Raw genomic sequence first — 13,664 nt, 5'->3', positions numbered from 1 at the left:
ATCTCTAAGGTCCCCTTTTAGTTACAAAATTATAATTCTGTAGGTGCAGTATTATTCCAAAACACAGATTTTCTCATAAGGACCAACACACGATAGGTTCACTAGGTTACAAAAACATATTCAAATTTTACAAACCAAATAAACTACAAAAACTTTATCTGCTGCAAAGAGGGAATCACATTGTTATGAAGAAAAAGATTTGGAAGCAGACACTTTTACAATCAGAACCATAAATGACGTTTAATGGGGGAGGAAAAATCATATAAAGGCCATAAATGAAGGAAAAAAACAAGTGACAAGAAAGGTTTCCAATTTTATTTTAGAACATCTGTCAGGGGGTTTACTTGGACTATGAATTCCCAATTGTGATCCAAGACAAACAGAGAGCATTTAGGGCCTATTCATGCTTTGCAAGATATCTATGGTAGTTATTCCTTGACTAGTTTGCCTAGCTTGCCTTGTAAATGCATTGATTCACACAGGCTGTCTTTCTCCCTAGGGTAACCCCTCCCAAAAGAGGAGGAAAATTAAGTTCTATTTATTTTAATCCCAATTCTTCTTTCTTGTACATCCACTCCATTATGTTTTAGATGATCATAATATGCTTGTGAAACAATTTTATGTAATCAAGAAGATAAACATATAAGTAAGTAAAGAAAAGTAGTATCTCCTGGGGAGAGAAAGCTAGGAGGGCTATCAAGCCTGAGAAAAAAGAATTCTATGTATAGTCGGGGCATAATCCATCCCTTGCCCCAAGTTACCGAGAAAACAAAATGGAAAAAAAAAATCTGAAAACAAACCACAATTCTGGATAATGAAACATTTGTGACTGACACCCCAAGGTGTTTTTCTGTTCCATCTCTACTGGTAGCACATAAAAAAGAAACATGAACACACATCTAGACAAGCAGCAATGTGGTGAACCAGGCTGCCACCTTTTATAAGCCTGATAAGCATTTTTGTTATATATGTACACCTAGCACAAAGCTACCTACTTAATAAAAGGCTTTTTAAATGCAAGCACATACTGTACAGAGTGTCCCTAAAATCGTAGTGTGGGGCTAACTTTATAAAAGCCTTAATGTTTAATGCTTAAAACTACACTATGATTTTTGGGACACCCTGTGTTCTGTACTTCACTGTTCAATTTAGGGTATGAATGAGGTACACTGCATCCTCTAAACACTAAGAATTTTATAGAAACAATTAAAATTGGGAGGCTCTAAGTATAATTTGCTTATAACCCAAATATAAAACAAGGAAGAATGACAAGAAATGCTAAGTATACATCATACATTTATTACTGAACAACCCTCTCAACTCCAAAATAGGGCACAGGGATTAAAAATAAAAATTCATTGCACTACTTAGTAAAGCATTACTAGTAACTTTCATAAAAAATGTACAAATTTTGTTAAAAATTTATCAAGCCTTCAAATGATTTGGTTACAAGTATTTATAATACATTTAAAACTACATTAAATGATACAATAGAGTACAATGAGAAAAAGACTCAACAAATATGATTTCCAACAAAAAACTCATAAGCTTTCATAATCATTAGCAAATTTGAAACAAATAGCAAAATGAGGTAACTGAATGTACCAAAAGAAAAATAAAAACCGTTCTCATGGCGGCCCAGAGATATCTCCATCAAAAATATTTTCTTAAAATGAAACTGAGTTGGCAGATCCCATCCAAAGTTATTTACAAGAGGCCTAAATTTTAAGAGCTTTATCAAATCACAGTTAAGAGATTGTATAAAACCTACATATACTTATACATTTCCCCCATTTTGATTGAAAAACTTGCAGTAAGAAAATGAGATTTTGATATCTGGAGGCCTTGACATCTCTTTTTCAAAAATAATCAAATCAAGTTGACAATTCATGCAACAACATAGCAGAGCTAAGATGGCAAAGCCAATCATTTTCACTTTTGGAAGGAAATAGGGGAAAGGCAAAAAACAAATATTGTATTAGATTCTGGTACTGTGAATTACCACTGTGGGGTGTGGAGTCAAATACATAAGTGTGCGTTAATTCAAAGGCAGTAACAGCTGAACACGAAACCCTTTTCCTTCCCCTTTTGTCAGCCACAATAGGGGAGGTTCAATGTAGCTAGTCTGAGCTGGTTCAGAACACATGCTTGTGTGCTTTAAACACACACTAACCACATGAAATAAATCTGCATACATTTCCAGGAGTCCCATGCAAATAATTATTTTTAAAAATTTCAGATTAGCTACCAGAGTGCAACAATTAAATTCAGTATTTTACCAAATTAGTCCTTCCTGCCCCCTAAACTGTCAACTGCTTCACAGAACTTGACTAGAAAAGGGACATTATGACAAGAATTCTAAAGTTCAAGGGGGGAAAAAGTACTTTATCTAAATATTAGTACAATGTGCCTTGTTAATTATGTATTTCTATCTAAATTAGAAAAAGTGCTTTATTTGCATGCTTCAATAAAGTGAATACTGAGTGTAGTCGTGTTATTGTTAGATCTGTACAGATAAAAAGATATTTTTGCAGCTATATAAAAGAGTCTATGTATAAGATGTGTGGCATATGCAATTTTAAACATGATTTCCTTATTTTAAAAAAATAAAGGTTAACTATACATGATTTAATTGGTTTGTGGTTGGTTGTGTCAATAATTCCACTCTACCACATTTTGGGGGAAGGGTCTATAACAGTTTAAAAAATAGTATGCTGTATATTTTTTTTTAATCATTGTTTTATTTCATTAGTGCTCTTAGAATCTGACAAATATGGGCAGATCAAAAAATTTTATAATTTTATCTTCTTGTTTTCATTAGGTAGAAATCAACAGTGTCTGAAAAAATGGGCAAAATTGTGCTTGTTTTACATTACTCAACTTCATGTTGCGATTAGTCTGTAGAGCCTTCAAAAGAGGGCAAAGCAGCATGGTGGTAGCAATAACACTGTCTGAAAAAAAAAAAAACTAACGCTAAAGCTGAATGGCATCCAAAGTTATGATACAAGGAACTTAAAGCTGGGACAAGATTGCTAAGTAAGTGTGCTGCTCAGGTACTGCAACCAAAGTGACAACGTTCACCCACAGTAAAAAGCAGAGGGACTCAAGAAATGTAACTCTTTTCAATCTAATTGAAACAGTGTAAAGCAATCCGAGATATAGTAAGTGAATCAGATCATTCAAAACTGCAACTATAATATTATTCAGGTCAATTGAAGAGAGGTTAACTCCTTTTTCACAGCATTATTTGTTCTAATCCAAGAACAGAATCCTCTTTTATACTGCTAACATCCTGGACACTGATTGTATTACACTTTACTCATTCATGCAAGGGAAAAAAAAATATGTCTCTAATCCCATATTTGAAAATGAAAAAGCAGGGGTCTCATCATGGAATTTATCCATGCAGCACAAATTAAAAGGTTTACAATGGGGGAATGTTATTCTCCAAAAGCACTAGCTAGACTAGATTCAGAATCAAAATTTTAGTCAAAATACTTTATAAAAAGAGAAATGTCATTTCTTCACAATTTTGTTTTAATTTAATTTTGCTTCAGCTATATATAACTAGGAATATGTGCTAGAAATCCAAGTTTAAACTGGTTAACAAATTTAGATTCTGGTGAAAGACAATGTCTAATTTTCAGGAGTTGAGACTGCATGGGACTGGGGAAATCCTTAGTAACAAATTAATGAAACATCTTTACAAGAATAAAAATGTAACCATTTAAAAAAAAATCACAGGTACTTTATTTAATAAGGTAGCTGGAAATGTTAAGGAGACAGGAACATAATCAACATTCAAATAACTGATTGAATATGTTAATATTGCTAACTGATTATGTGTGATATTGCACCCTTCTAATAGCAAACATTTTAAAATTCACTCTCATAAGAGAATCTAAAAATTAGATCCTGGTACACTTTTTCTATAAGTGGCCGGAGTTGAGACCACCAAAAAAAAGGGGGAAAGGAAAGTATAATAGCCACCTGAAGAATAAAATGGTCTTTGTATCATTAATTATGTTGGGAGGGAATTGGGGGAGAGAATATTAAATGCTTCTAAATGATGCACCCTTAGCATTCAGTGTGCACAGCCAATGAGGAAAGAAACCAGTGTACAGTACTAGTACTGCTTAAATAACACACAAGATTATACAATGCAGCATAATTAACACTACACACATTCTCAGTACATGCTGGTATATAGGATCTCACACATACATTATGCTACCATACCCTCACACAAATACTTCCACACTGGCACACATACATGGATATATTACCATCAGATTCATACATTTCATTCATTTCCACTCACAGTTTCTGAAGGCTCTATATAAGGTAGATTGCTATATTGTTTGGAGCTACCACTCTTTATAAAAGCACATGCTAAGATCACGTCCACAGTAATCTTGCAGCAACACTCGGAATGATCACACAAAAACCAGGGAATGTTAGTGCACACACAAAATTAAGCTAAAGAAAAAGTCTTTGGAGTTCCAATCACACTGTTAGTATAACAATCCCATAATTGTGACCACTAATTGTATGTAAGCTTTATAATTAATTAAATCACACAGTGCAAAGAAAGGTCCATTGACCTTTTTGGTAAGGGGAAGGCTGGAAGCCACACAGGTAAATTCAATGGAGTCCATATATACATGTGATGAGGAACACCCAAACTAAATTTGTGCTCTTAGATTGGTCATTCTGAATCACGATGCACTTCTGATGCGTCAGCTCGACAAATTGGGCAGGTACGATTTGCCTGTAAGATGAAGGCAAAAATAAAACTTGATTCAGTTGTAATTTAGAAAACATTTATTCAAAGAAAAACTTTCTTTCCATTATAACATTCATGGTTAAAATAAAGATAGTTAAAAAGATGCTTTGATGTTGTAAATTAATAAGCAAAATAAAGTATTCAGTTTGGGAGAATCAATATAGTAAAAAAAAAAAAAAATTCTTGAAACTAAAAAAATTGGGTTTGAAATTCTGACAAATACTAGTTAACTAACAGCGGATAGATCACTCCATGCCTCAGTTTTCTCATATATATACTTAAGAAAAATAATACTAATTTGTAAATCAAAATATTAAAGTGAATTATTATTAGATTGAATTGGGGAACATTTGACATTTAGCTTCACTTTGGATGTGATTAAGTATAATCTTTAGGTGATAAGGAATAAAATCTTTCAAAAAACATTAGATAAATAAGGCAATATTTGGCTTTTGATGAAAATGTCTTTCAGATTGATTACTCAAATTGACTGAAGAAGCAAGACCACCTGATTTGTTGTTAACAATAAATAAGTTCACATATGACATATTTGCAAAGTGTTTTGTGTATATTATCTCAATAGGTCCTGTGTTTGAATCCTGATTTTGCTATTATTTATTAGCCATATATGACTCTGGACAAGTCACTTCACCATACTGGTATTGTTTCCTCAATTATAAAAAAGATTACACTAGATGATCTCTAAGGAACCTTCCTACTCTAAACATACAGTAATTCTACATTTTTTGAAGTTTCACCATAAAATTTCTAAAGCAAAATAATGCCTTCCAAATTGGTCAACTCAGATTTTCATGGGCAAAATAACTCATCATGTAAAACAAAACACACTCTGAAATTTAAAATAAGAAGAAAAATGACAAATTGCTTCTTAATGTAAAAATTTATGTGAATAAAGATATTACAAGGACAGAATAATGGAATGAGAGCACTCACATACTTAAATTTTTCTTCTACTAACTGCCTTTATTCTCTTAAGTGGCCACAACTGTTATATAATTGAAAATTTTTAAAAGTTTTATTTACTTAATAGAATCTTAAATAGAATAGTCTCCATTTCATTTTTTAAAAAAGTCATAAAACTCTAGCCCCTAAATGAAATCACCTTTTCTGTCTTCATGATTTGTGTGTGTTTATCAGATTGTGGCCTTTAAGAGAAAAATCTTTCATCTTAAGTTTAAACAAAGTTAGAAATTAAATCAAAAGTAGATATACTGGGGCAACTTTTTTTTGTGAAATATGACAGTGACATCAAGTGACAATCTGGAAATTTTGTGTGGAACAATTTCTTTTTGAGCAAAGCAAAGCAATATTTAGATTATGTAATCTGTGCACTATTAGTTTCAACTTTCATTTCTGCATGGGTGAAGTTATGGGGTGGAGAGGAGCATTTTCACATATTTTTACCTAATGCATCTGGTGTCAATGCCAGCTAACACTTGAAGATGTTGATCTTGTTTGAATCCACAAACTATACTAATTATTCAGTAGGCATTTATTAAAAGTTTCTAAGTGTATAATGAGTATCATACTGCTTGACTTCTCAATAGGTAGGTGAGGGACTAGAGAAAGGGAAAGAATTTACAATTCAAAATTTAAAAAAAAATTTTCCCCTGGGGAAAAAAAATAAATGTTTATGTGTAAAGGAGAGTCCTGGAGGAAGGGGTAAGGACTGGTGTAAAACAAAAATGAACACAGATGAACTTTAAGGAACTTCCAATCTAGTAAGGAAGACAATTTTAGTTACATGTAATTTGTAAGCACATGATTTTCATTTATCAGGTGATCTGAGGTTTACTGAAGAGATTATTTGGGGTAAATATCTTTAAAAAGAAAGGACCAGTCCCTAAAATGCCTTTTAATAAGTATGTTGACAAATCAAATAAGCTTAAATTTATTAGACACTTACCAGGTGTCAGGCAATATGTCAAGCCTTAGGAATACAAAGAAAAAGAAATCAAAACAGTTCCCCTGCCTATGGTTCCATGGAGGGAGGGGAGAGCAAAGAAGTTCACAAATAATCCTCAGGACCAAATCCAGTTGGAATGCAATAAACTATTTTTAATGTAAAACCATTCTTAGCTTATTGGGCATTCTTGGGCTTTATGAATACAGATACAGGAGGTACCAGATTTAGCCCTGGGCTGTACTTTACCAGACTAGTTCTAAGGAATAACCATCACACTGAGATCAGGAATTTAGGGGATGAGTATACTAATAAAAGCTTCATAAGAAAAGATTATTTATAAAAAAAAAAAAAAAAAAAGAAAAGATTATTTATGTTGAAGTAATCTTTTTCCTTGGAATCCTTTTGCATCAATCATACCTAGAACTCCAATAAAGCTCATTCATTTAATGTTGATCACTGAGAGGTCTGCATTTTGCTGTTGTTACTATATATACACATACATACACACATATAGATATATAACTTTCACTTTGTCATTGTTAAAAACAGAAGCTTTTTAACTTTTCTTCAATGACGACAAAGCTTAAGATGTTACTTAATTTTGACCTTCCATTCATATATTTAACACTTTTTAAAAGTTCACCTCAGTAACACTTGAAACATATAACTAAGCAAAATTTCATAAGCTTCAAATGAACTTATCTAACTTTATTTAGAGGCAGGCAATGTGAAGAGTTTGTCTTTGGTTGAATATAAAATGAGAACTTTGGTAAACTATTAAATGCCTGGTACCTAGCAGGTACTGTATAAGTGCTTATTCCTTTTCTCTTTTACAAAGAACTCCATTAGTCTTTCTAACTTTGACAGGAGAAATAGTCCATAAAATAAAGTATATTCATACTTGGAAAACAATATTAGAAATCACTTCAGACCTCCAAACTTATTAAGTCAAATAGATACGACTGGACCAAAATAGGCACTTAAAAATGCTTGACTTTGTTTTCAGTCAAGCTTATGTACAACAAAATTATGACATATGAAAAGAAAAAAAAATTCTCAGTATATATATTAGCTCGACAGCAACTTCCTCCAAGGAGGAAATTATTTCAATATTTCAACAGACTTATGGGAAGATAGAATATATCAGAATACCTCCTTAACCATGTGTTTGCGTGCATGTGCACACTCATATGTGCTTTTTAAAAAAATTTGTGATATAGATTTTAACATATTTAATATGTACTGGACTACCTGCCATCTAGGGGAGGGGTTAGAGAGAAGGAGGAGAAAATTTGGAACAGAAGATTTTGCCAGGGTCAATGGTGAAAAATTAGCCATGCATATATTTTGTAAATAAAAACCTTTAATTAAAAAAAAAAATCTGTGTCATAATGTGGAATCTAAATTATAATGTATACATGGATACATTCATGTATCACCAAGAAAACAATAATCAGGTCAATGATTGAAGACTTGTGAATAAACAAACTTTCAACCCCTGAACACTTTTTTTTTTTGCTTCAACAATTTTGTATATTTAACTTAAACTATAGTGTAGCAAAATGTAAAGGCATTTGAACATTCCTTTAGTTCACTTCCTTCTAGGCGGAAATAGAAAACCATTTTAGGTAGTTCTGTTTTATATGGAATCACAATATTATCATTTGCTACATTTAAATTTATTCAATGATAAAATTATTGTGAATAGAGTAAAAGTCAAAAGCCTAGATTATTTTATAAATTTATGTCTGATAATAGTAAGATGAAAGAGAAGAAAAGACAGAAGGAGTGAGAAAGGAAGAAGAGAAGAACAAAATATGAGAATGTTTTTAACTTCTTATGTATAATAAATGAAAGTCCTTTGAGGACCACAGACAGCATGTTAGCAGAAAAAGAAATAGATTGGGAATTAAAGGTCTGAATTCTAGGCCTGGTGCCATCATTTTAATAATAAATACCTTTGAGCAAAGAAGCAAAGAAAAATGAAAAAAAATTTCTACCCTTAAGGAGCTTACACTGAACTGAGGGACACTTGTGAATACAAAATCATATACATGATAATTTGAGGAAGATGATAAGAACGCAAACAAGGGAATCAAGCTACTTGTAGAGACAACACATTACTTGACACTGGGATTCTAATCCCTAATCCCAGATAGAGGTAAGGAAGCAGGATTTTGCAGGCATATAGCAAAGTCACAGAAGTGGGAGAGATGTAGTACGAACTTTAGGTAAGAGCTAGTAGGCCAGTCTCTTTAGTTCTCTAAAATGGAGATAACTGCACTTATTTTGTTTTCTTTATAGGATTTTTGTAAAGATTCTGGATTAAAGATTGTAAAAGCACTCTGAAATCTGTATAATGCAATTCAAATGTAAAAAATTATTAGATCCAAGGAGTCTTTTCTAATACTCAAAAAGATAATTAAAAGCAATTTACTTGATTTGGCTTAAAAAAAAAATGCTTGTTGAATTGGAATTGATTTCCCCATTCTTCCAGGCTCTAGATTACTTCCTGGATATAGAATTCTATTAGAAATTGATGATGATGATGAACAAAGTTGGATAAATAGTAAATAAAGAGCTGCCTGGGTCTTAGTTTTGTTTTCTGTACATAAGAATATGTAGTCCTTAACACATCACTAACTCCTCTTTACAACTATCTAAAACTTAATGGAAAAAAAACAACACCACATCTGCAGAGCTACACTGGTAGAATGGGTCAACTCACTGTCAATTCCTTTATGCTAATTAAATCACAGACTGGGATAAAAAAAAAATAGCAGTTCACATTTGTATAGCACTTTAAGGTTTACAAAATGCTTCTCACACAATAAGATAAGGGAATACATCTCCAAGATACCCAATATAAAATAGGGAGACAGTAAGACTGCAGCTATTTGTCCTTCGTGAATTTAAGTCATGAGGTCCAGAAGGACCATGTTCTAAAGTATATTAAGATTCTTTAAAAGGCTGTGGAGAATGGGAAATAAAAGGGTAACATCATTACAATTTTTAAAAAATGGACAATAGTGGATGTGCAAACTAGGGTCAGTAAGCATGATTTCAATTCCTGGAAAAATTCTATAATGTATTACTAAAGAAATGTTTAGAAAGCTTCTAGAAATGCTAAAATAGAACAAAATAGAGAATACTGTTTCATCAAAAAACAGATCACATCAGTTTAACTTTCTTTTCTTTCCTTTTTTTTTTTTTAAATAGGATTTAGGTTTAGCAAAACAAAACACTTCTTTATAAGTTCTTTTCCACCAAGATATCTCCCATTCAATATATCAGAATCATTCAAAATTGCTTGTAAGCTATTAACAACAGAACAATCCCATTTCAATGATCCTCTGATCATATACATCAGGTGAGGTATAAAACAGATAAATGCTTACTAAAATTATCTACCACTGTGAAGAAATGGAAAGTAGATCCAGCTCTGAGTCAAATTTGAATGGAGATCTTCTAGGGATGGTAAATTCTTTCAAATAGATGGCCTATTTGCAGATAATTCAATGACTGCATCAAAACTCAAAACATTCCAGAGGATCTTGGGAAAGATTCATAATCACTCAAAGGAGTTTGATCTATTTCTACTCACCAAGAAAACCATGTACATGAAGGTCTGTTGCATATTTCCATATGCATTTGGGTGGATGTTCTATAAAGTATGTCTAATCATATCTAACAGCTGAACAAGAATAAAAGATCTTATCCAGGAACTACAAAAGATGTGCTGATGATATGGCAAGGATAAGGGATTAATTAAAAAGGCAAAAGTCAGAGTGCTCCAATGGTGCCCTTACAATAATGAGAGAAAGTGAGAAATGCCCATAGCATAATTAGTGGATCTTTTATGGTAAATTTTTGGGAGGACATAGACAAATGGCCAAGGATGGACAGGCATGAATGGGTCATAATTTGAATTGTAAAGGGAATTCCTGAGTCAAAGAAATCAGAACATTTGAGTACTACATTAGTAAATCAGAAAATGCTACATATTTGTAGGATTTCAGGAAAGTATTTGACAAAGTTTAATGTGTTTTTTCTAGATAAAATAGATATATCAACTGAATTAAAACTAAATAGTTTTTTAAATGGCAGAAAACCAGTAAATTTTTAATGGTTAAATGTCTAGTCATTGTGAGGTCTTCAAGAGTGATGCTCTAGGGATTTATGCTTGTTAACAATGACTAGAACAAAGGCATAGATGATATGCTCATTACAACTGCATGTGATCATCTGGGATAGCCAATTAGATGGATGACAGATTTTAAAAGTACCTTAAGAAGTTAGAAGGCCGAGTCCTACATAAGATGAAATATAATAAGGATAAATAAAAGCATTATACTTAGGTTAAAAAAAAAACCCCAACAATTTCACAAATGTAATATGGAGAAGAGGTAGGTAGCTAGTCAGACAAACTGTAGTTTGGATGATTTAAGTGTATTGCAAATTCAACATAACTCAATAGTGAGAAATGACATTCCAAAAAGCTAATCAGATGCTATGTTGTGTTAAAAGAGGTAAACAGGATTAAGGAAGTTATTGTTGTATTACTGACCAGACTCATATGAACTGTTAGTAGCTATGGAACAGCCTACTACATCATATGAAAATCAGTTTAAGAAATCTGGGGATATTGAGTCAGAAGATTTGCCTCGGGATGGAAAATGATATCTATTTTCTAATATGTGAAGGGCTGATACATATCCCGACTGGCCCTGGCTTCCTGATGCAGCTTCCTGGTTATTCAGAGGCCAAGTACTGGTCACACAGAATCTGTCTCTTAAGACTTCATGGGTACCAAAGGTCATGGGAGCTACCCCACACCTGATGGCTTATAGACTAGATGAGTTTCCAGAGGAGAAAAAAGTGATGGTCATATCTACAGAAACTATAAAATCTCCCTTTTATTAAATATTTAGTGACTTATGGGTGACTCAAGCCTGAATTAAGAGGGTGCTAGTCAAATGTACAACCCTTCAAAGCAGATCCATGGACAAAGGGTAGAAATAGCAAAGAATAAGATTTAGGCATTACATAAGGAAAATATACCTAACAATCAACTAGCTATCTAAAAATAGAATAGGTTGCTTTTGGAGATACTAAGTTCACTATCATTGAAATTCTTCAAGTACAGGCTGGGTGACCCAAATGGTCAGATGTCATAGAGGATATTCTTGTGCAGGCACAGGTTGGTATAAATCAGAGGTTGGCAAATTATGACCTGCACCTGTTTTTATAAAATATAAAAAACATTCTTAGTTATGGGAGGTACAACAAAAAGCTACTAGTTAGTTATGGCCCTTAGGCCTAGTTTGCTGACCCCTGAACTAGATGGCTTCTGGGGCTCCTTTCAAGTCAGATTCTAGCACAGTAATTTAAGAAAAATTTTTTCTGTTATCCTCAACTGAACTTAAATTATTCTTAACTTGTTTATACTTTAGGAATGAGCTTTTGTAATATTTTGGAATGTTCCTTACATGCCTCTTTTCAAAGCATGTACTTTGCAACTCAACCATATGATATTATCCACATAAAACAAACCTCAACATGAGAGCTTTGGAGAACCTATTTATAGTAAACAAAAAACAAAAGCATATGTCAAAATTTATCCTCTAGAAACTTCTACTTTACCTTAAGCCATTTGTCAACACACTTGGCATGGAACTCGTGGTTACAGGGTAAGACTCTAAGTAGCTGCCTTGACTCAAAATCACACATGCATACTACGCACCTGAAGAGAAAATAAAACAATGGAATAAAGCTATCCATGAAAAAGTATATTGGGGGTGGGGTGGGTGGGTGTTGTTTTGGAGACATTTTGAAAATTGCCATAAACTATATCAGAATCCTGTTACATGCTCCTAAGTTATAAGTTAAAATAATTAATTATTAATATACAATTATCCTGAAAACATGGTAAAACTAAAACAAACTTTTAAGAAGTCTTTTTATACTCAACTTAGAGGTGTTTTTTAAGTTCAACAATTATAATAACGATATATTCTGGGCAAACATCAAATAATTCCTACTTTAAAATCCCAAAGGTACTTCTTCAGAAGATGACTACAATAAAGAATTATCTTTTATACCATTCAGAGTTAACTTAAAAGTTACAGAATATGAAATTAATGAAAAAGAGCACTTGGTTTTCCATGATCAATATAGGATCCAAATTCAGAAGATAAAAACATATGTTTAACACAGATTTAACCAACAGTTAAAAACTTACAAAGTCTGTTCTGATTGGTGGTTGTTCGGATTAAACCGGTAAGACGGAAGCTGTTCAATATCTGCTTTTGTTAATCCACGTGGCTTGGCCTCTCCCAGTCGTTCTGCCAGATTTAGTAATGCCTGTGAATGCAGGAGAGATTTAAAATTCTACTTATGATTTGGTATTAACCACTTTTATGTCTTCTCTATAAAACATATTTGATCATCAGGACAATGTAATGGTAGTTGGATGTGAGGAAGAAGAACCTGAAGAATCTGCTAGATACTCAATTTGAATCACATGGCTCCCTAAAAGTACAGTCAAAATTTATTTCATATCTACCATTATTCAACTGTGTAATTAATTTGATTGCCTTTTTTTTTTTTTAAAGGGGGAATTGAGGTTAAATGACTTGCCCAGGGTCACACAACTAGTAAGTGTCTGAGGCCTGTCTTGAACGCAGATACTCCTGATTCTAGGGCTGGGGCTCTATTCACTGCACTTTGTCCTACTTATCTACTCAAATGCTTCTGAAGCAGGATTCCAATGTACAGTATTTTAGATAGACAGCCAAAAAAGGGAAAAGGTGGTTCTGTAGACTATCATTTAAAAAAAATTATGGGACAGATAGAAGAGGTTTTAGGGATTAGGAATACTGGGAAACAACCATGGAGTAAACAGGAAAAAGCATTGTTAACAATAGTTTTTTTTAAAAATTTCAAAACTGA

At 32.8% G+C, this 13,664-nt stretch overlaps 1 protein-coding gene across 5 annotated transcripts in view; it reads right to left on the bottom strand.

The window, feature by feature from the left end:
- Nucleotides 1–301: 301 nt before the first annotated feature.
- The window catches only part of RNF38 (ring finger protein 38), a 197,055-nt gene continuing 183,692 nt past the window's right edge, over nucleotides 302–13,664 (bottom strand). For all 5 annotated transcript variants that reach the window (XM_031937189.1, XM_031937199.1, XM_031937204.1 and 2 more), the window contains 3 exons: nucleotides 12,955–13,076; nucleotides 12,357–12,456; nucleotides 302–4,771 (listed from right to left, as the gene is read on the bottom strand). In XM_031937189.1, coding sequence (XP_031793049.1) covers nucleotides 4,709–4,771; nucleotides 12,357–12,456; nucleotides 12,955–13,076 — 285 coding nt within the window. In that variant the 3' untranslated portion in view covers nucleotides 302–4,708. The remainder of the gene's footprint in view (nucleotides 4,772–12,356; nucleotides 12,457–12,954; nucleotides 13,077–13,664) is intronic.

Source organism: Sarcophilus harrisii, chromosome 1 (assembly GCF_902635505.1).
Source record: "Sarcophilus harrisii chromosome 1, mSarHar1.11, whole genome shotgun sequence".
Taxonomy (NCBI): Eukaryota; Metazoa; Chordata; class Mammalia; order Dasyuromorphia; family Dasyuridae; genus Sarcophilus; species Sarcophilus harrisii.
Note: the sequence above shows the minus strand (reverse complement) of the source record. Positions and strands in the feature narration are given on the sequence as shown.